The sequence below is a fragment of the Meles meles genome, chromosome 17 (genome assembly GCF_922984935.1).
Source record: "Meles meles chromosome 17, mMelMel3.1 paternal haplotype, whole genome shotgun sequence".
Classification (NCBI taxonomy): Eukaryota; Metazoa; Chordata; class Mammalia; order Carnivora; family Mustelidae; genus Meles; species Meles meles.
This window is the reverse complement of record NC_060082.1, coordinates 43,668,034-43,692,236: the sequence shown is the minus strand read 5'-3', so window position 1 is coordinate 43,692,236 and position 24,203 is coordinate 43,668,034. Positions and strand designations below refer to the sequence as shown.

At 42.9% G+C, this 24,203-nt stretch overlaps 1 protein-coding gene across 1 annotated transcript in view; it reads right to left on the bottom strand.

Annotated features, from left to right (window-relative positions):
• Window positions 1-1,914: 1,914 nt before the first annotated feature.
• PAPPA2 (pappalysin 2) overlaps window positions 1,915-24,203 on the bottom strand; it is a 302,543-nt gene continuing 280,254 nt past the window's right edge. The window contains exons 21-22 of the mRNA XM_045982073.1: window positions 7,642-7,740; window positions 1,915-5,176 (exon numbers count right to left, since the gene is read on the bottom strand). Of these exons, the coding sequence (XP_045838029.1) occupies window positions 5,102-5,176; window positions 7,642-7,740 (174 nt within the window). The 3' untranslated portion in view covers window positions 1,915-5,101. The remainder of the gene's footprint in view (window positions 5,177-7,641; window positions 7,741-24,203) is intronic.

Here is a 24,203-nt window from a genome sequence, read left to right as displayed (position 1 = left end):
GTCTCTTCAATAAATGGTGTAGGTAAAATTTGACAGCCATATGCAGAATAATGAAACTGGACCATCTCCTTACACCACACACAAAATAGACTCAAAATGGATGAAAGACATCAAGGTGAGACAGGAATCCATCAAAATCCTTGAGAAGAACACAGGCAGCAACCTCTTCAACCTCAACCACAGCAACTTCTTCCTAGAAACATCGCCAAAGGCAAGGGAAGCAAGGGCAAAAATGAAATACTGGGACTTCATCAAGATCTAAAGCCTTTGCACAACAAAGGAAACATGCAGCAAACCAAAAGACAACTGACAGAATCGGAGAAGATATTTTCAAATGACATATCAGATAAAGGTCTAGTATCTATATATAATCTATATATAGAGATTATATATATAATCTATATATAATATAAAATCTATAAAGAACTTATCAAACTCAACCCCCAAAGAACAAATAATCCAATCAAGAAATGAGCAGAAGAAATGAACAGTTCTGTAAAGAAGACATCCAAATGGCCAGAAGACACATGAAAAAGTACTAAACATCACATGGGATCAGGGAAATACAAATCAAAACCATAGTGAGATACCACCTCACACCAGTCAGAATGGTAAAATCAACAAGTCAGGAAACAAGAGATGTTGGCGAGGATGTATGCAAGGTGGTGAAGCCACTCTGGAAGACAGTATAGAAGTTCCTCAAAAAGTTGAAAGTAGAGCTACTCTACGACCCTGCAATTGCATTACTGGGTATTTACCCTAAAGATACAAATGTAGGGATCTGAAGGGGCATGTGCACCCAAATGTTTATAGCAGCAATGTGCACAATAACCAAACTATGGGAATAACCTAGATGTCCATGAACAGACCAATGGATAAAGATATATATATATATATATATATATATATATATATATATATATATATAATGGAATACTATGCAGCCATCAGAAAACCTGGAATTTTGTCATTTGCAGGGACGTGGATAGAACTAGAGGGTATTATACTAAGCTATACAAGTCAGAGAAAGATAATTATCATATGATCTCTCTGATATGGGGAATTTGAGAGGCCAGGCAGGAGGTTATGGGGGAAAGGGAGGGGGAAAAATGAAACAAGATGATACTGGCAAGAGAGACAAACCATAAGAGACTCTTAATCTCAGGAAGCAAACTGAGGGTTGGTGTGGGACGTGAGGAGGGATAGGGTGTCTGGTTCATGGACATTGGGGAGGAAATGTATTATGGTGAGTGTAAGACTGATGATTCACATACCTGTACCCCTGAAGCAAATAATATATGTTAAAAAAAAAACACTAATGATGTACTGTATGTTGGCTAATTGAACATAAAATAAAAAAGATGGTGTTTGCCAAATGCATAGCACATGTTAGCTAAATTTTACTTTCTAACTGAACTGGATGCCTCAGGATGTCCAACATCACCCAGCCTCTCCCCAAACCTACCTCCACATCTTCAGCCTGGACTATCCTCTCCCACCTTCCCATTTCTGTCCACCATACTTATATGCCTCCTTCAGACCATCTTTGTACCTTTGGCATCCAGGTGTGACACCTACTCCCTCTGAATCATAAATCATAAATGAATCATAAATCATAAAAGCCCATAAATTCTTGGGCTTTATTTCTACAACTCATGAAACACTTGACAGCACAACTGTGTGCTGTGCTTTGGCACATGTCATCTCTTCTCATAAGTGTTCATGTGTATTTTCTCTGCACGTGCCATTTACTTAACAAATCACTTATAAGTCACTGAAAGGAAGGATCAATCAATTAATTGATGATAATGTCTGCATCTGGCGTGAGCAAATGGAAAGCCATTTGGAAGTGATGGCTGATTTAAACAAAAAATAAGACACCAAAGACACTTCACATTTTCTGTGCTGATTTTTTAATGAACATCTTATAATCTTACAAAATAACTGGCTGTAGCTGTTTTACATTACAATACAGTAGATCAGCTCCTTTCACTGTGTTCCCAATCCAGCCATCCCCTTGGGGTGCTAACTGATGCACTCAATAGCTATCGCACAGAGGAGAGGAAGTGCCAAGTCCAATGCCTTGTGATGGAGGGAAGGAAAGGAGAGAATCAAGAATAACTCTTCACTTTCATGCACAGGTTTGCCAGCTGCCCGTTCTCCCTATTCTGTCCTCTCATCTCTCTGGTTGCAGACTGTCACACTAACCATTAGACTCAGCTAGTCCTGGGTTAACTGGACAACCCGAGCCCCTAGTTAGTAGGAAAAAAAAAAAAAGCAGAGAAGTGACTTTCAGGACAAAGAAGGGAGAGGTCCTCCATGACCCCATGGATTGGTAAGAGCAGCTGAATGCAGACCATCACATGGAGTGAGTGGGAATTGATATCGCCTGGGAATCTATGAGCATGGTGTCTCAGTCCTTCCACTTTATTAAGGACATGAGAGTTAAAACACACGAGACCCCAAAGAAAATGGCTAGAAGAGCCTGCCACCTATGAATGGCCTGAGCTGACATGGGCTGGGCAGCCTTCAGCCAGAAGTGCTTTCCACACACCACAGAAACTGCCCTCTTGCTTTCTCAGGGCAGTTGTGGCCAATGGAGAATAAAATATTTGTAAATGAAGTATGACAGAGAAATGTTCTCACTGTTCCTTCTGTGAAGAGACTGAGCACAGACCCACACTGCTGTGAACCACAGGCCTGCAACCTTGTGGGGGAGCTGTAGCCTTCCTGCACTGGGCGAGGCCCAAGATACCTGTTCTGCCGCCTCAGTCTCAGACAAGGCAGGATTCCCTGACGCAGAGCTTGATGCACTTCCAAGAATCTGGATACTCTCCCCAAGAAAACAATTTTACAACTCCGTTAAAAAAAAAAACAAACAGCAATCTAAAATAAACTTTTTCCACTGTCCTTTCCATATTGAAACCTACTACAATCCTAGGAAGATTTATTCTCTTTCTGGGGTACTAAATGTGAACACAGACAACGAACAGTAGGTATCTAGATTTCCCTTATGGCTAGAAACATAGAGGACAAGGGCTTTTTGGATGGCAACCTCTGCTCCTTTCTTTCCCCAGTGATGGTGTCACCCCCATTTTATATCCCTAGAGATAAATATATGTGTACCCCTTCTTTTTTTCCCCATTCCAGAATATTTTTCTTTCCTCAAGATAGCGGTGGGGAATATTTCCTCTTCCAATTTGCAAAGCCATTGCTTCAGTGTTGGTGGGAAGAGTAGAAAACTTGTGGCCAGAGCCAAAGAGCAGATGATTCAGAGAGACCAAGGTTGCACTCTAATTTTGGCCTGTTCTTTGCTTCCATTGGAGAGGAGGCTCTGAGGGAGAAGCAAGCCTCCCAGCTCTTCTTGAGATAACAAACTGAAGTGTTGAGCAAGAAGTTAACTCTCTTTCCCCAAGGCTTAATCCAGAAGCTGTTACCAAAAACAACTGCAACAGACCGTGTGCAAAAAGAGTAAGACTGGGTGGTAAACAGAGGCCGGTTAAAGTCGTCATTTTACCCACAGTCCGTCTACTGAACAAGAAAGGATAATGACAACAAAACAGACCCTAAATAGTTGAAATTCTTCTCTCTTCCCACAGAGTGTCACCCTTGCTCCACGTGTTTCCGTAGCGTTCTCAAATAAAAAACTCTAGGTCAGGGATATGCTATGTTGTACTCGAACAGAATTTACCTCAGATCCTGCGTCGCTTCAAGGATTCCCCTCCGATCTGTTCTGGAGATTTGGAACAAGGCCAAGTCTCTTTGCCTCATGTCATCCTCCTGCCTGGGCTCTGATTTACTTCTGGCCTCTCCCATCTCCGTGGCTTTGCTTGGCTTCTCCATCTCTGCCTGTTCTTCCATCTCCTCCCATTTTCCCCCTATGTCATGTCCATAACATTTTTCCCCCCAGAAAATCAGCAATCGGTCCTGTGTCTGTGAGTGATAGCTAGGTCTGGGGACTTAGAAGGAGAGAGGGCACAGGCCAGCCATGAGGAATGTGTGAGTTCCTGTAATCTAGTCAATCAGAGAACAAGCCCCAGTACAAACTTGCTCACTGACTGGCAGGCGAGAGCCACCCTTGAGATAGGCACGTGTGGGAGTGTAGAGGATCCTGGGGCCCAATAACTCCAACTAAGAGTTCTGAGAAGTGAAAAGTAGTGAATACGTTCCTTCTGGATAGATACACAAGAACCACCGTCTGGATCTTCTGGCCCCAGCACCGATAGGTACTCCCACCCTACTTGCCACACCTCTTAATGTTATCATCCCAGCCCTTCATTGCCTTAAACTGGGCCCAGCTTCCTGCTCATGAAAAGATGATTAGCTGATATGTTAGTTTCAAAAATTACATCTAATTTCTCTCTCTTTCTCCTTCGTCACTTCCTTTTCAACCTGTCAACCCCCATCAATAGAAAAATGGCAGAAGGTCTTGTCTTGCTGTACTCAAACCCTCAGGATTCATTTTGGATGTGAACTTCACAGCAGCATGTGTGGAACAATGTATAATTTTTAGCTTAGTAGACAGCAAAAAATATAATATATATAATATATTTATATAATTATGTTTAAATACTTATAAGGAATTAATAACTAACCTCATTATGACTAAAGGAGACTACACAAAAGAAAGGGAGCCAGTTTAGAGTAGATGAGCCCTGAAAGATGGCAATCTATTCAAAATGGGTGTTAACAGAGTGTCCCTGGCAACTTCTCTTCTAGTATTTTGGTATTGGTTTACAAGTTGGGTGGGGCTGAATAGTTGGCAGGGTGCAGAGTGGGGAATAGGACAAGAGTTGAGGATGGGGTTGAATAGAATATAAATGGGGGAGGAGGGTCTTTGTATAACTATCATATTTCTCCTTCCACTTTTAATCAACTGCCTCTTTGAAGAAACTTTTTGCCTGTTACTTGCCTACTTGGGCTACTTGGTAGAACAGTTGGCGCCTATAAACATTCCCTTGCATGTCTATAAGAACCTCATGCTCTTCCTCCATCCTTCAGTTCACAACCTTTCTTCTTTGTTCACCTTTTGTTTTCTCTTACAGAGGCCTCTCTTTCTTACTGCCTCCAGGGCAGTGGAAGGAGGGGCTCGATCCCACAGTTACTGATTTTCTTCAGCCTTGGGGTCTCGGCAGGTGCATTCATCCAGGTCACAGTCAGCAGCAAATGGAATGACCTAGGGGAAATCAATGAGAAGTTGAAATAACCCATTTTCCTGCCAAGCTTCATACTTCTCAACCAGCTTCTGCTTTTCTCACTTGGTCCCAGAGGAAGTGTGTTAATATCACAGAGCTGAAACTAACACTCAGTTCTTGCACTTACACATCATGGTAAATAAATCTTCCTTGCTTCACTTTATTTATGCGTGTGTGTGTGTGTGTGTGTGTGTGTGTGTGTACAGTGGAAGGACAATAGTAATTCCCCCAGGCAGTGGTAATGTGATTTAAATAAAATGATGGCTATAAAACACACATTTCCAGGCATCTGTAAAACCTGTTACTACTACTTCTAATATAATCATTAATGTCAAGAACCCCTGCTAATGTTTTTGTCGCCATTATCCTCTTCACAAAATTCCTATAAAGTAGGTAAGATGGATGTTAGCATTTTCTTTTTATCGGGAAGGCCAGGAGAGATAGGATGACTTAACTAAAGGTCATGGCACTACTACCTGGAAAGCCAAGGCTCTACAGCCTAACTCTATGGCTCCTACTTCTTAGCGCTCTTAGAGCCATACAATCATCTTTGGCATCTTGTAAGCATGAGTTTTTGCCCCTTGAACCCAGGATGTACTTGGACTTGGTGAAACAATACATCTCTCTACCAACTGTTTGTGGCTGGATTGCCTTCCTGCTATATAATTATCCCCGCTCTGCACCAAAAATGATCCAGCAAAAGTTGCTCTCTACCTGTTCTCACTATAGCATCAGCAGACAGATACACTTTTTGAGTGTCCATAACCAGCGTCAGAGATAATTGGGGATGTTGGGAGACATGATGTAAAAATTGGAAAGGATTCTACCCTTTGACCATAGCCAATCAAGTGAGGTAAAAATAGGCATAGCATGTAATAGTTCAAAACACACTGAAAAGATGGGCTTAGTGATTGGGCAAGGGAGTTGGAAAATGGGTGGTATTATTTGGGGAAATTTTCCAGCATATTTTCACAAAGGAGGTAAAATGTGATTTAGGGGGAAAAAGTGCCTTTTCTTTCTTTTTTTCTTTTCTTTAAAAGATTTTATTTATTTAAAGGAGAGAGAGCAAGGGGAAGGGGCAGAGGGAGAGGGAAAGAGAGAACGTCAAGTGGACTCCATGCTGAGCGTGGAGCCAATGCAGAGTTTGAACCCTATGTAGAGTTTTGAACTGTAGAGTTTGAACCTGAGATCATGATCTGAGCTGAAATCAAGAGCTGGACAGTCAATGGACTGAGACACCCAGGTGCCCCATGAAGTGCCTTTTCTTTTTTTTTTTCTTTTTTCTTTTTATTAAAAATTTAACTTAATTTTTTTTCAGTGTTCCAAAATGAAGTGTCTTTTCAATTCTGATTCTAGTATATGCTGGCTATAGGCACTGAAATCCATTAAAGACAAACCCTAGATTTACTGAGTATGAGACAGAGATGAGGCGAGAATTGCTTGCCTTCTTCTGAAGTGGTCATACCTTCCTGGGTAGAGATGGGATCTGTGACCAGTTATGGTCTGTAAGTGAGAACAATAACTAGTTGATATGATTTCTGACCTGTTTTCCAAGCTGTTGATCTGTTTCTCTTGGTTTGGGATTTATTATTTTTTTAGAGCAGAAGAGAAACAAATTGAACAGTGATCCAATGAGCCCCTGAGCATTCTGCAATAAATAAATTAATTCACATAAGTGGTGACAACAGTGTCTGGCACAGAGTGGTCAGCCATGTCAGCCATTAGGTGCCAGAGTTTCAACTCTGTAGAGGTGATCATGGAGGTGTGACTTATTGTGAAGACAGGTATAAGGAAAGAAATACTATCTTTTGCATATTTCTGATTCATCAGATTGGCCAGCTAGCATCATGTATCTTTGGAACACTTGGTTTTTTATCCAAATTATCATAAAATTTCAGCCTATTTGATTTCACGGGTTTAGCTTGAGCATATCTGTCAATTTAATAGAGCCCAGAGAAATAGAGATAAAAGGAATTGAGAAAAAATTACTACTCAGGGTATGGTCTAAGTAGCTTGTGGTGGCCAGTCAACATAAACTTAAAATATGCTTATAATACACTATATAGGATTATAAATTTAATAATGAGGATTAACAATAACCAAACATCACTTCATTGGTAATCATGCCTCCCCAGGAGGTAGAGGCCATAATTCCCTGTCAACAGAGGTGTATCCTGGACAACGATAAGCAGATGTGAGTCACTGAGTAGCCAAAGCCATGGCTTTTCTGAAGGAGCTCCAAAACCAACCACTGGAAAACTAGTGTTTTCTAACAACCTCACCTAAAATCACTGTCTTTAATCCTATCACCATAGAAGCTTAAATGTTTATTCACTATAACTCCCTCTTGACTACTGAATAAAAATGATACAGAATGAAGGAGAACCAGCCAAACTTCTTTCTGGAGTCCCTGCCCTGCCTGTTACCTACAGGTGTGCTCACTTACCTTCTTGGAGGAGAGCGTGGAAGAGCAGCAGTCTCCCCCATCATAGTGGCAATAGGCCCGGTTGTTGATGGTATCACACCATCCATCTGCTTGGAAAGGCTGGTGAGGACATGAGAGGTCAGTGTCTATGAAGAGCTTCACTGGGCTTCGCACTACTCTCCCACCCAATCCCACCATAACCCATGGAACTCAAGAGGTATTAGTGGAGAGCACCCAAGGGGCAGGATACCTGACCTAACATCCTTAAGAAGTTGAAAAGTCTCAAGACCACTGGACCCAAGGATTTGTCAAAGTTCACCTGCAATACTGCTTCTGACCAACTCCAGGGTCCAGGATGGTTCATTTAAATTCCTTGGTCAAATTTTTCACCTTCTTGTAAATAACACATCTTTATGTAAAGTAGGTTACCAAATATTTTCACACATTTTAACTCTGTTGATCATCAGGAAAAGCCTATGGTGCAGGCAAGGTTGGCTTTAATGGAGATGCATAGAAATGACAAAAACTGCCCTGGGTCGCATAGCTAGGGTCAAGCGGACTTTGGAATTAGAAGTCCTATATCTTGACTTTCTGCTTCTTCTCCTGGATTAAGAACCATAATTTCCACCCTTTCTCCTTGTACTTGTATTCAGAGACCCTGGTAGTCCTGGCATGCTATGAAGACTCAAATGATGTTTGTCCAGAATGCAGGGGTCCTAGGATTGGGGACACCAGTGTTGGAACAGAAATAGTCTCACACATACAACTACCTAATGCACAGCAGCTAGACTCAGGGTGAAAGCAGAGGAAGCGAAGCTGTTTCCATTCATTCCTGTTACAGCTAAAGTTAACAGAAACCAAAATGGGAAAGGAGCCCAGGCCAAACCAGAGTTAATGGAGTGTTTCTCCCCAAAAGGGAATGTATGATAAGAACAGCAACAAGCGGTTAAAAAATAGCTCAGAAGCCCAATGCGTTGTTTCCCTAGAACCACTCCTGGAGAAAACCAGTGTCCCACAGCGTCCTGTAGGGCATGCCAGCCAGCCCACCTACTCAATCACATTGGCTGCTTCCCCTCCTGAGTGGATGCCTAATTGAGAAGCCTCAGGAAACATCTTGTGGCCAAACTCTTTGGACCACAAGACAGTAGACTTCGGAGTTCTGAGGTCACCTTCCAGTTTGCATTTTTAAATCACTTTCTCTCCCCCCACCCTCCTTAAATGTCAAATAGTGGGATTGTTCCCTATTTCACTGTGCTTTGATGAAACAGATAGATAACTAAACTAAAAGAGGGGGGCATTAAATAATTTTTGGCAATTGAATTACATCAGAATGAGCTCATCCAAATTATTACTTCAATGTTTTGATTTATTCTATGGGGTCCTGAGGTCATTTTGAACATCATTCCAGATGTATACCAGGATTCCGATCACTGAAAAGTTGCTACTTGTGGGGTGGAACTCAACAGCTGTTCCACAGCTGCATGGCAAAGGCAGTTGAGAGCAGGAAGTAAAAATGAATTCTGTTTTCAACACAGGCCTCACTGGGGTAAGAGACAAAGACTGTGAGATGTGCATGTGTCTCTAACACCAGAGCAATTGACACTAACTCTGCGGCTCTTGGGGTAACTATACAACCAGGACTCGGGGCTACAACTGCAGCCAGATAATCAGAGTCAAATACGGCTGGCTACATCCTTAACACCTATAAATGCTCTCGGGTCCTCCTAGGAGGGCCAGATATGTCTCCTGAGATCTCCCACCCCTGCTAGAGTTTTCTTTTTCTTTTTCAAGTGTTTGGTGGAGTATATTTTCCTCCTCTAACGCTGCATCTGTTACTTTGTCTCCAACCCTGACTGACTCATTGGCAAAACTTAATCTGTTCCTTCTTTATTTTCCATGGTATTGTCTATAAAAATCCAAAGAGCACCCAAAATACTCTCTTACATGTAAAAGTGTGGTCTTCAGTATGGAGGATTAAAGGGAGAGCTTCCTTTTCGTAAGAACAGCTTAAACTTTTGAATGGATTAATCAAGGATCCAGGGGAATCAGTCTTTCCAAAGTCTTCCCCAAGGTTGGCTTCTCTTCTCAGGATCGCGAGGGAAGATAGGTTGAAAAGAGCAGAAATGGTCTAGATGACCTTCTCTAGCTCCTAATGGGTGTCTACTGCTAGAGCCTGAACATGATTTCTAGAAACTTCTTTTCTAGACGCTTCTTTTCTGCTCTTAAAGGGTCATCTGGGAAGAAAAGGGAATTTGTAAAAAGGGGCAGAAAATCAGAGAAAAGGTTGGAAAGACCCAAATATTTAATTTACTATATACCTATTAGAATTAATTGTTCCTCCCCCAACCTGCCAAAAACAACTACTCCACCCTAAACAAACAGAGTCTCCTATGGCAACATGTGCCTGGGAAGGCTGACAGCTTGAGTCCAAAGTTACAATGGAAAAAATGGAAAGGGAAAAATGACTAATTGATCCAAAGTTTTTAAAGCATCTAAAGACTGAATGTAGATTAGATCAAAATCTCAATAACGGAGAGGTGTCAGACTGGGGACATCACTTCTGCTGCAGGAAACGTCCCCCAACAGAAGGTGCAAGTGTTGGTTTCTCTGCACAATGTGTCCACAGGTGAATCTTTACTACCTATACATAGACCTCACTTACCCTGTAACATCAGCAAACAAAGTGCTTCACACACAAGTGAATTTTTCAAATACCTATAGCCTATTTCTTTAGGACATATGTTTTCATTTTCCATTTTAACCATTTTGATGAAAGAAAAAAAACCTACAAAATTCCTCTTCCTCTGTCTTTTAATAACTAATAGAATAAGAAGTCATCAACATGAACATTTTTCATTTTCATTTTTTTTTGTACAGGAAGACTCTGTATTGGGCTGCTTACCTTTGCATTAAGTGAGCCTCCTCAACACACACACACACACACACACACACACACACACACACAAACACAAACACACACACACAACTTCATGAATCAAGCTTCTTAAAATTATACCTGAAGTAAATATCTGGATCTGAGAGAGAGGCTAGGTGTCTCTTCTCATGATGCATGAACTTGAGGATATCTATGGCTGCCTAGCTGTGTTCCAGGCAGATGAGGTAGCCGTAGAAATGGCTGGGGTCAGTGATAAAATCAGAAGGGCTGTCAGCCCATACGTCTATATGACTATGGAAACTGGACAACTTTCGGGAGGCGGACAGGAGAGAAGTCCCTAAGTCAGAGTTTGGCTGGGGAGAGGTTTTTTTTTTTTTTAAGATTTTATTTAAATCACAGCTACAAGGTAACAGTAGAGAGAGAGAGAGAGATCACAAGCAGGCAGAGAGGCAGGTGGGGGCGGGGAGAAGCAGGTTCCCCACTGAGCAGAGAGCCCCATGCGGGGCTCTATCCCAGGACCCTGAGATCATGACCTGAGCTGAAAGCAGAGGCTTTAACCCTCTGAGCCACCCAGGTGCCCCAGTTGTGGAGATTTTTAAGAGCTTTCAGGGGCTGGCTTGCTACATCTAGCCTCTAGGAGGAGAGATTAGGGCTGGATGATTCAGAGGGGAAGCCTGAGTAAACGAACATAGACATCCGGGTGGTCCTAGACTGCCTCTCACAGGGCCCAACCCCAGGAAGAGCTCCATAAACATTGACTGATTGGCTGATAACACTTCTCTTACTTCAACTACATGAGGAACATTTTTCTTCTATAGCTTGCAACAAAACTCATGACCATGCTGATGTTTTAGAAAGGTTAGTTTTGTACCTTAGGTGGTCTGCTCTGATGCCCTACATGTTGGGATCTCAGCCAAAAGTGACTATCTCCCTATAGGTAAGGCACAGGGCAGAATCCTGATTTTTTCATCTTGAGGAGTGTTTCAGACCAGAAGATGCTAATCACATTTGTGTCTAAAGCTTAACACTATTTTCTTTCCCCCACACCCTTTTCCATCAGAACCCTCTAGTTATGTGAATGACAAACTGGACCCATATCTGTTTCTTCTTATTGATGGGGCTGCACCAGGCCCCAAAGACACCCTTTCCCAGGGAAGCTGTGGTGCCAGGCCCAGTGGAGCCTTGCAGTAAATGGAAACTCTTATAAATATATATAAGAAGGGGTGCTCGTTTTCTCTTTTTCTCTGGCTTTCCAATGAATGCTTCACTTGATTCTCCAGCCTGATTCTCCTCCATTGAACCCAAAGATCCATGTACCATGTCCATACTGGCTGGGCTTCCCTGCAAGGCTGCTCTTAGAATTTCACAGGCAAAAAACTTACAAGGTCTGTGAGTAATGACCAGAACACTACTTGCTTTTTGTTTTTGTTTCTTTTCTTTTCTTTTTTTTTTTAAAGATCATAGATACATGAAATTCCAAGGTTGGATGGAGCCTTGAAGACTATTTAGTACCTAACCCATATTGTACAAATGATGAAATGGAGCTTTAAAAAAAGAGAAAGTCTTGTTTGTAAGGTGAGTTGGTGGCCATCCTGGGAATAAGGCAGGGTCTCCGGATTCTTGATCAGATGTTCTTTCTACTGTAGCATGCTGCCACTATCTGATGATTTCATTCATCTTTTAATTTATTGGGAATGCAGGGTAATTTGAATTCCTTTGGCACCTCTATAAAACAGGCTCAGTTACAGGAGCATTAACAAAAAAGTGAGCCCAACGATCCAACACAAAAGCAAAAAGGGCTGTACATATGTCAATGCCCCTGATCCCCAACAACTTCACTTCTGCTTTTCTCAGTTGTAGGACAAAGTTTATCCGGAATAAGCTGCCTGGCTTATTCGGGATATCACTATCACTCCTTCTGGCCTCGGGGTTTGGTCTGCTCATATTTCCCTAGAGGCTGATTTCCCCAGAAGGAAGCAGCACTACACTCCCATCCCATCAGCAGATGCCTGCAACCCAGAAACATTTATTTCTGGGTCCCAGAATGCTCAAGCCAGATTATTTCTCTGCTCTCTGCCGTCATCTGACGGAAAGAGGAAATGGAGCTGTTCCCCTCCTCCAGTGTTCACCCCTTGGGGTGGGAGGGTGCCAATGATCTCACATTTGTGGGTTTGCAACAATCTTCTTGGAAAATGTAAAATTAAAATAGATACCCTGAGATGGATTCTGCAGGAGGAGTTTCTTACATACAACCGCCTCTGGAAAATCTCATCTGGCTTCCTGGGCCCAGAGAGTCCTTCCTGCCTGTGCATTACTATGGTATATTTTACCTATATAGGCATTATGTAGGATGTAACACTCTGTACTATCCAGGGCTCAAGGTCTAACCATCTTTATAGAACCTGCCACTAGTTCAATGCCTGATGCTACAGGAGGTTCTTAATAAATGAACAAATATGAGGGTGGCTAATGACATTTCCTTAGCGTATTTTGTGAACAGATCCCTCCTTTCCATTATTCCTCTCCTACTATGTACAGAGCATTGGTATACGTTTATTTAAGAGTGGGAAGAGACAGTAGAATATACCATTGGAAAATTCTGCTGCCATAAACAACCTAAAAATGTTGGATAAAATTTAACAATATCCTCTCAACTCCAGATCTGGGGTAATAAGAAAAGAAGAAAAATTACCATGGCCTCAAAGCAAAAAGAAACTCAATACCAGAGCAGGAAGAAGGTAGGGAAAACATGAGTGTCTTTGTTGGCAAATAATCTGTAATCCAGCCATTGGGTTTTCACAGCTGATTGGGAATATGGGCCCAGGTCTTGGGCCTCTGTAAGGTGGGGAATGTGTAAGTGACACCATTAGTGTTTTAATAAGAAGACTGTGTTTGTGAGGACTGACAGGGAATGACACAGTCACACAGCAGTGCCATACAGGCAACCTGGCTCCGTTAGGACTGGGAGATTTGTTCCTACCTACCAGCCCTGAAGACAAGATGATGCAAACCCACTAATCGCTAAGATATTAAGGATTTGCTGGGTTACCAGGTAGCAGTTGAAATGTAGAGTAGACCCTGAAACGCCAAGGATCTGCTCTACAAACAACAGACAAGTAAGATGTAATTCAAAGAAAGGCCATGAAGATACATATTCTGTTGGATGGGCAGAGGGAAGCATTCCATTTGTGGCCCTGAGAGAGGGATCCAAAGTTGGGGTATAGTCCTATGGTGTACATTAGGTCATATAGCTTTTGCATAGGGCTTCAAAGCTCTCCGCCAGAGCAATCCACCAGACCCTCAAAAAAGGAAAAGCCAATGTGCAGCTTTATGGGGTCCAAAACGAAAGCCCGATTATAACCAGTTTATCTCCATCCGACACCAAAACCAAAGCACAGCCTTGGAATAGAAATGATCAAATAGTGCAAAAACCAGTTCTTCTGAGAGAAATGGCTGGGATATATCAAGATGGAAAAAGAAAAGCAAACAAAATTAGGTCAAATGACTTCTTTTCCTGTACACTTTTCATCAGCTTTCAGGTACACAAGGGCTCAAGACCTCCTGCTCTGGAAAATGATCAAGGCTGTACAGTCCGGTGATGAGGAGCATGGGATACGTTGTTTTATAAACCTGTGCCCAGATCCCGGCTCTGTCCTTACCAACTCATAGATCGGAGCGGATTACTGGATTTCTTTAAGTAGCAGTATCCTTGTTGGTGAGTGAGAATAACACCATCCTCACAGATTGTTGTGAGGGGTAAATGAGCAAATGGAGTGAAAAACTAGCCCAGTCCCTGGTCCACAGTAAGTACTCAAGGAATCCTACTCTTATGAAGGCAGCAGGAACACTCCCATTGCTTTTACTGCTGTGCGTTGTTGTCTGAGTCCGCTCCACAGAGACTCTGGTCAGAAAAACTTCAAGAGTCTACCAGCAACACTTTAGAGTCAGAGCCATGGTTGCCCTGAGCCTCCTGCCCCACTCACTGCCACCACAAATGTACCATCTGAGTCATGAAGGAGTCAGGTGACAAGGGAAATGGCTCTGGAAATTATAAAAACAGAGTAGGAGAAGCCTGACTGGCTTCTGGAAACCAGGACTCTCCTCAAAACCAGAGCGGTGACTTGAGTGTCTTAGCCTCTGAAAAACCCCAAACCATCACAGACACCTCTTCCCTGACGTGCACCACAGGAAAACAGGAAAGCGAGAAGACTCTCTGACTTACTTTTCAGCCAAAAACAACCTCCCAGCAGCCCCTTTCATTTCGCTGCAAATAAAGACCCAGTGGCAGAGACACTTCCACCTCACCAACCAACAGCCGCGGCCTGCTCCCCCACTAGCCTCTGCTCTGGGCCCAACCCAGCCAGGTGCTTCTACACCCCCACCCCAAGGAAGGGGGCGGGGCCAGGGCGAGAGCCCCGATGCGTGAAGACGAGTCAGGGAGCAGTCAGGTAGAGTCTGCACTGATCTGTGCCAGGAAAATGTTGGCTTGAAATGAGACCTCTTTTTCCCGAAAGACAGAAACAGAAGAGGACATCCCTCCATAGGGTATGCTATCTTAGGGGTTAAAAAAAAAAAAAAAAAAAAAAGAGGCAGCCCTCCTGATTTGGTGGCATTTGTTGGGAAATGCCCCAGTCGTGAGGCACTGCTACCAATGGGAGTGGGTCCTGGCCCTCACTTGACATGGAGGCCTTACCCATGTTAAGACGCTTGGTGCCTCTGGCCCTTATCTCCTGCCTCCTTCTGCCACAACGCATGATTGACTGTGACAGTGCCCAGCACTCTGTTCCCAGCCACCATCCTTACTCCTTCATCACATCTCCAAAATCGCAAGGTTACTGCCAGGCCCCTGTAGGCCATAGCTTGTCTCCACGTCCTAAACAAAGAAACCCCAAACCTTTCTTCTCCTCCTCCAATGGTCTGACTCCTGTCCTCCACACTTTCCCTTGTTTTTGGAACCACTGATGTAAGCAGTCAGCTGGTCCAGATTTTCCGTTAGTGACGACTGTGCCTTCCCTCCTTCTTGAACCACACAGCAACGCTTCTAAAATGCAGTGTTCCCAGAGTCCTCATGTTTATGATGCAGCAAAAGCTGGGCTTGGGCTCCTAGCAAGAACTAAAAATGCAACACCACCGGACCTCATTCGTCTCTCCACAGCCAGCCTGGTGGGCCCACTGATTCTTGCGACTTTGTTTTTCTTGTTTTGATGGAGGTGGAGGAAGATGGTGGGGGCAGAGGGGGCCTGCATTTGGCTTTCTTGGATGGGCAACAGTTCGTGCAGGGGAATTTCCTGCCTCCTCTCCTGCTAATTGGAGCCAGCCTACTGTGTTTCAAGGTTAGAGATAGAAACCTCGAACATAAGAGTTCTGAACTCTGTAAGGACCACAGGGGCAGGACACGTCGGGACATGTTCCCTCTTCCACTCCTGCTTCGTTCCATGAGCCACGGGACCCCACAGCAGCACAAAGCCTAACACCCAGCACAGTAGGTTCTCAATGAATGTTTGATGAGTGAGAGTCATGGATTCTCCTCTAGAAGAGACTTTCTAAATGAAGAATATTTTCTGCTTTGTACTCCTCTTGCCTTTCCTCCAAGATAAGGTGTGTTTCTTCTAATCTGTTCCCTCGCCTCCCCAGGTAATCTGTGCTCACTATCAATTACTTTGTCTGCCACATCCCCTGAAAATGGCTTGGCATGACCTGCCAGGTACAGGCTCAGTAACAGCAGACCCTTAGAGAAGCAGACTTGAAGATTCAGAAGAATGAAACCGGGAGCAGAAGTTCGGGCCGCTGCAGTCACCTTGCTGGGCACATGGGACCCGGCTGGCTCCCGTCACCGCGGTCAGTGGTCACTCACACAGCTCCCCCTCTCTTGGCCCTCTGCCAGCTGTGGTGCCAGGTCTGCACCCCCCGGAGGGGCACCTTACACTGTGCATACTCCTTTCGAGAGCTGACATAGTAGCTCTGGAAGGCGAAGGGGACAAAGGCTTAGGAACCGGACTGAAGTCAGAAGCGGAGAACCTGCAGCAGGGACAAATGGCTAGAGAAGCACCTGGAAGAAGGCCCAGGGCAGATGGCTGGGGTCCTGCTCTGATTTTGAGCCTCTGCTTCCCCCTGTCCCTGTGTTCTGGTTCCTTGGCCAGCCTGCAGTTCATGGGAGGTTGAGGCCGGCCTGGGCTGGCGAGGGGAATGTTCTACCACAGCTCGCCACGCGTGCTCGCCCCCCGGCGCCCCGCCACACGCACGCCCATGCCAGGCAGCTCGGCATTTCTTGGCTCCCCACGCCTGCCTGTGGAAGATGACTGGGAATGCAGACTGTGGGAGGAAACGACAATATTCATTGTTTGGATTAAATATTTTTCTTGGCCCTCCTGCAGTTTGCTGAGCGTCTTATTTTTTTCTTTCCCCATTCTCTCATTCTTTCTCTTCTCCCTCCCTTCCTACATCTCTCTCCTCTCTCTCTCTTTCTCTCTCCTCAGCAATCAAGCACACTGGGAGAAATTTCGAGGAGAAAGCAGACACTCTTAGGGTGGAAGGAGCTGTTGAAAGAAATCAAAGCAGTTCACCAAACCTTTTGCCATTGCAGTACCACACCCAGCTCCTCACAAATAGGGTGCGCTTTGGGGCAAATCTAAATCACACGATTCTGAGTGTTTCCAAGTGTTCCTGGAATAGAACAGCACTTGTTTTCTCTTCCATTCTCTCTCTCTTTTATATATGTGTATATACACATGATTACATACATGTAATATACACATAAAATACACATATATTCCATACAGATAAACACATACACATAAATATTGTACATTTGCTATACGCAGTATTCATATGTAAGATAGATGTGTCATAATAATATACAATATGTATATTATAGATATATGACATTAAAATATGTGTTTTTATTCTATATACACATGCAAGCACACACACACAGACATATACAATTTCTCCTGGCATAAAGAATGAACCTGAAGGTAAAAATATTTTTACAAACTACAAGCCATCATCGAGAAACCAGACACTATTTTTATCTTATATATGGCATTTTCTGTGCATAAGGCACTGTGCTACAAGGATTGTATGCCTGATCTTACTGAACCCTCACAACAACTCAGTGAGGGAGGTATTATTATCATACCCATATGATAATTAAATTAAATTATTAATTTTACTTATTTATTTTATTAAATTTATTTAATAATAATTAAATTAAAACACCAATTAAAATACCAAGGACTTGAGCCTCTGGACATGTCTGAAGAAAAGATACAGAGTCGCTGCTGCTGCCCAGGCTCATGCTGTCATTATCCTGGCATGTTCACTCTGCCTCCAGCATCATTATCAAATAGTAATGAAATACCACACTCCACATCTCAGTCCAATCTGTCGCCACAACTATGGGGATGCAAAGCCACTCTCTGAGGAAAAGTCAATGCTATAGAAATCCATGAAAAATGTTTAATCTAGGATATTTGTGTCCAAAACATATACTATGAGCCAGGGATGAGGCCAGCTGCTGAAATCCTGGGATATCGAATCAATACATACTTAGTGTGTCTTCTAGGCACAAGGCCCCACAGTAGGTTCTATGGATGACAAAGTCTGCATGAGAGAAGTTTTGGTATCATCAGCACTGAACAAGGCGGAATCTGAACAGCATCTGAGACAATAGAGAAGAATTTAAGACCGGTGGAGGATTGATTCCCAAAGTAATTAATGGCACCAATAAGAGCTATAGGTTCAGACTAGGAAAGGGACTGGGACATTTCAGAAAGGCTTTATAGAATATATAGGATTAGATTTAATCTTTGAGCACAGATGGCATTTGGTCAGAGAAAAATCCTAATAGGAGGGCAAATAAAAAATTAAAGATGCATCTGTGGTTTTCTGCCTCAAGAACAAATGGCCCACATTTGGAACTAGGTCAAAATCTCCGTTCAGAGGAATCTAGCTGGTCCTTGTTCTGAAGACAATAAGAAGGCACTGGAAGGTTTGCTTTGTTATTTTTTTGTTGTTGTTGTTTGTTTGTTTGTTTTGTTCTGAGCAGAAGAAGAACATGACAAAAGTTGTGCTTCAGAGGTTGGATCTGGGGACCGTGTGGGAGATGCTCAGGACAGAAGTGGAAGGGTTCAGAGCAGGTGGAAGTTTACTTCAAAGAGATCTGAACTGAGAAGAACAGAACTGGCTGGTTGTAATATGGAACCAGAAGAAAAAAAAAAAGTAAACAAGGGCATTGAGAAGGAAAATTGCCAGGATTTGGAAAATGGTTGTATTTGGGTATAAGACCAGTGGTGATGAAGGTTTCTCTATGACCCTTTGACTATTCAAATTTTGCTAAATTTTCTCAAAAAGTTTGCTCATCGAAAAAATAGCTGGAAAGAATCCTTACTAAATCGAAGGCCTGAGTCTTAAGAAATAGAGCCTGATCAGTCAGCAAACCCTGTCCCAACTCACAGTGAGAAGCTCTAATTGTTTTCTTTTTCCATATAAACACACGCCTAAAGGGGGCCCGGCCCATTTTCTCTCCTGCCTGATTCCTGCCAGGGTCTCTCCACAACTTAGACATGATGTTTTATCACCCCCTAAAATACTCAGGTCCAGCTGAGTTAAGGAATGGCAGGAGGGAGGTGTCATATTTATTCTAGAATATTTTCTTGCCAATAGTCTTGTTTCTTTTAGCCCCGGTCTAATGTTTAGTTCCTGTGTCTATGACCAGCTCAATTTGTGTGGCTGATTATCGTGGTTCTCAAGCTCACCCTGTCACGCCATTCCAGGTCATCCATCTGGCTGTTCTGTTCTCCGTTAATTGGTAGATGAGTCCAGTCTCCTTTTCCCCCATATGGAACCTATTCTCTGTGCAAGGGTCTTGTGTGTATCTCCTTTATCTTGGAGATGCTTGTCCGTGTATCTTACTCACTCACCCGGCTGTTTCACATGTTCCCCATGCTCATTTCCTGGGTCTCTGATCCTCGCTCAACAGGGTTCAATGGCACACGCCCGCCACCTCTTCCTCCAGCTTAAAGCTTGCAAACCTAGGGGAAGTGTCCCAACAGGTGGCCAGTACCCCGGGTTCATCTCTTAGTTGGGTATTCTATAAGTCCTATGTCCCCAGTTTATGTGTTGTTTATTTGTTTTTAATCTTCCTACCAGTTAAGAATGGGGACTCTGGAATCAGACTGCCTGGGTTCCTGTACTTATCCCACATTTACTACCTCTGGAGCTTTGGAAAGGTAACTGAATTCTCAGCCCCTCACTTTCCTGCTTACTGAACAGGAATGATAATAAGGGTAATGATTCCTTGGTATGCACCCGGTGTACGATAAACGCTCATTAATGTTAATAAGTATACCATGCAACCAGGAGCTATTTCTTGTCTGTTTGTTTTCTGTGTGCAATGAGCCTGGATATTCCAGGAATTGATGGTTTCCTGTTTGTGAAGGTGGGCAGTAGCCTTCCCAAAGAGAATCTGGTCATTCTTCCTCTCTTTTAACTATGGCCTGCAGTCCCAGGAATCTTTTCCAACTATGGAAATAGAACGAACACATATAATATGACCTTAAGGCAGGAAAATACTTAAATCAAGATATCTGATACTCATCCTCTCTCTTACGTTCTACTGTAGAGAGTTGAGATACAGACATGGCAGCAATATTGTGTTAAATCTGCTGTTAGTACCTGCTCTCTTTCTTCCCCATCATCCCCACTTCCTTGCTGGACCCTGCTTGCTCTGACAATCCCCGTGACCAGTGTATCCATCTCTACCACTGCAGCTGCCTATTCCTCTACCCCTCTGGAAAGCAGCTGACATACTAAGGGACCAATGACAAATACGCATCTGCAGCTTGATAAAATAGAATATGTACAGGCAAAAAGTGACTTTAATTTAGGAAAGTTGGAGACTTTCTGAGTCCTAAGTGGGAGACAAACATTTGAGAGAAACCACAGAAGCATGTATAGCACCCCTAAAATTGCAGAGTGCAGGTAGCTACCTCTTAAAGAAAACTGGGAGACTTAGTTCTATGTATCAGAACATCTTCTGTTCAGGGTACATGAGCATGAGCAATGCTATTAGGAACAAAGCATATGTTCAAGCCCCAACTGTCAATATGGTGGTATCTGAGATGAGGCCTCTGACAGGTCATTAGGTTTAGATGATACCATGATGGGATCAGTTCTCCTAAAGAAGACATACCAGCACTTCCTCTCTCTCTCTTCCCTGTGAAGACATAGCAAGAAGGCAGCCATCAGCACACCAGAAAGAGAGCCCTCACTGGGAAACTGAATCAAATGGCATCTTGAACTGGGACGTTCCAGCCTCCAGAACTCTGAGAAATAAATGTCTGTTGTGGAAGTCACCCATTCTATGGTATTTTGTTACAGCAGCCCAAGCAGACCAGCACACATGCCTTATTTAGTGAATTTGTCAATTCAGCTATTTTCACCGATTTGTAAACACAAAGAATATTCAGAGGTCCCATCTGAAAAAAGAGAGCATGAAAAGAAAGTAAGAGAACTGGCAGGAAGCAGTTCTCAGAGGGAGCCCAAAGAAGTAAAAGGATCACCGGCTGCTATTCAGTTACTAGGCAATCTGGATAGATGTGGCCATCAGGCTGGGCACACAGGGCATGGAAAGACGACAGGGAGCATGGCCAAAAAGCCGGGCAGGCTGCAGGCACTCGTGACTCAGCTACCGTGTCATTAGGGTCATAAGCAGTTCCAAGGCCAGAGACTATTCCCAGAAACCTAATAGCACTGTAGATATGCACCACCAAGTTTAATATTTCTCACATTAGAGAGACTTCAGTTGAATCTAATCTCGTTTTTAATTAGTCCTCACATCGCCTGGGGAGACAGATTAATATGATTATCCATATTTCACTGATGGGGAAAATGAGACAAAGGGCCATGCCCCAAGGTCACTTGGGGAAAGAGCAATACAGGTGAAAATTAAACTTAAGCATTTTAAACTTTCAAACCAGCACACAAGGGAGAGGACACTGGGGAGTAGCTTTCATCTCCATTTGTTCAGGATCATTCACATCTGGATAATGCATATTCAATTTATTGCTCCGTTTATCTAATGAAAAATACATTAAAAAATAAAATACTAATTCCACTTCTGAACCCCCAAATTCCATATTCAATGCATAAGGAATTTTCCAAATAATATATGCCATGAGAAGCCAAAAAAGAGGATAAATGAGCACTACTTAACCACATGTGAATACTTATTGACTATTTATGGAATGTTTAATAATAAACTACAGTGTGTGTATGGGGGGTGGATATAAACACAGAGGAATGACATATGCCCCTTGCCCTCCAGAAGCTGGTTTAATGGGATATGAAAAATAAGTACACCAACAAAAACACAAATAGCATACACCTCCGACCACATAGGCAGGAACCAAGTTTCCTTTGATCCCCACAGTATATGGTCAGGCATTATATGTTGGTAAACTATTAGTTGAGCTTTTCTTAGAACAAACTGAGATATCAGTGTGAGAGGCAAATTCACAGAATAATCACCCACCCCCTTCCAACCCAATTAACTCCATCTTCAACCCCTCTCAATTCACAACCAACATCCAAATGTTTACCAGTTCTACTGCAGAAATAGTTTTGTATTCAGCCCCTTTTCTTTCTTCTCTTTTTAATTCCTCAGTTCAGTGAGGAGGCTGTTCCATTAGCTCAGGTTAGAGATGATAAGTTTCTGACCTCCATGGTCAAAAATATGACACCACAACTTTCTACCTAAAGTATAAATCCTATCATCTCTTCTCTGCACCAGAGATATTTAATTCTCACCTCATATCTGTGTATTCCCCTGTTTCCCTACTCTCGTGAGGTGGGCTTGAAGCCATGTCACTATGTTCTGGTAAATGGAAAGGCAAGCAGAAATGATGTATCACTTCTGGTCCAAGGGACTCAAAAGTTACTGGCCTCCCTGTTTCTTTTCCATCTCTTTGGAGGCAACCATGGAGACCACATTTTGAGAGAACAGAGAAATAAGATGGAAGAGACGAATGGGTTGCTTTGAAGAATTATACCTTTAGAGATTTAAGACTTAACCTCAAAGACCAAATCAAAGGGTGGAACTTTACGCCCTTATAATCAAAGGGTGGAACTTAACTTTTTAAGACTTTTAATTGGATTAAAGTGGCACCTACAGGATCCTTGCAACTGAACAAAATGCTTCATAGAGAACAGACTCAGGACTTTGTCCCAGAGAAGCCTCCTAAGCTCAGAATACCTTTGATAAAATCTACAGAGAGAGGCACATCTGGGAAAGACTTGTAAGGATAGCTCTTGGTATATGGATTTGACTAAAATTAAATATATGCAAAACCTATAATGTCTGTGAGTTGAGGTGCCAAAAGCATCATCAGCTTGGATTAAAAGAGACTTTGGAGAACATAAAAAGATTTTTGGGTTCCCCATATTCTACCACATCAAAGCAGACAGAGAAAGCTACTTAGCATCCAATAGAGGGATGTTCTCCAGGGTTTCTTCCATTGTCCAAGAGGATAATGGAAAAGGAAGGACTTCCAAGTCAGCAGAGTCCAGAGCCATGAAGAACAATGAACTTGAGAGCTATACCTAGGGAGTAATCAAAAAGCTCATAATAAGAAGCAGTCCCTATTCTTAGAGAATTTTTTGCCGCTTTTCTCAGAGGGATTTCAGAATTGTTGTGGACCAGTAACTGTTATGTGCCTCTCATCATTCTCCTTGAAAGGGGATGTTCACTGAAGGTGTCTTGTCTCTGCTTCACTTTGTCCATTAGGTGTGGAAGGCAGAAAACTTGTGATTTTAGTATACCAGGCTCTAGATTAAGAGAAGCACATCGTAACCTGATATTAAATCATGATAGTGGAGATTTCCAAGCCAGATGCTGTGACTGCTAAGTCATATGGGTAAGTCAAATGGACTGGGTGAGTCCACTATGATTGGAGTGGTTTGGGATCAGGTGGAATGAATCTGAATGTAAAAAATGTTTGTGACTGGGGCGCCTGGGTGGCTCAGTGGGTTAAAGCATCTGCCTTCGGCTCGGGTCATGATCTCAGGATCCTGGGATCGAGCCCCGCATCGGGCTCTCTGCTCGGCAGGGAGCCTGCTTCCTTCTCTCTCTCTGCCTGCCTCTCTGCTTAGTTGTGATTTCTCTCTGTCAAATAAATAAAATATTTTAAAAAATGTTTGTGACTACAAAGGCTGATTGGTAGATGATATTATATGTCTATAGTTCATTTCATTCCTCCTTTGCTATGACTTCACTATCAGCGGAGTGTAATTCCTCTTCCCGCTAATTTTGGACCTAGGGATGTGGGTTGTCGTGACCAATGTAATGTGAATGTGTGTAACGTATGCTACATTTGACTAGAGGTTTTGCATGTGTTGGCATTTCTTTGCTGATATTTGGGGATTATTTGTCGGGCAGCATTATTACAGACAAATTTGATGACTGCAATGTACCACTTCCTTTCACATCTTTGCCTTTCCACATGCTTCTATTTATCCTTCAAACGGTTACCCCCTGTAAGGTCTCCATGTAATGGGGACAAGTTATTTGCTTTATCCTCTGTGCTCCCATGTGACTTTTTGTTCATATTACGCTCACTGGGTAGCAATTGGTCTTTTACTTCTATTGCATAGATTGTATTAGGGACTTAATCACTTTCATAATCTCAGC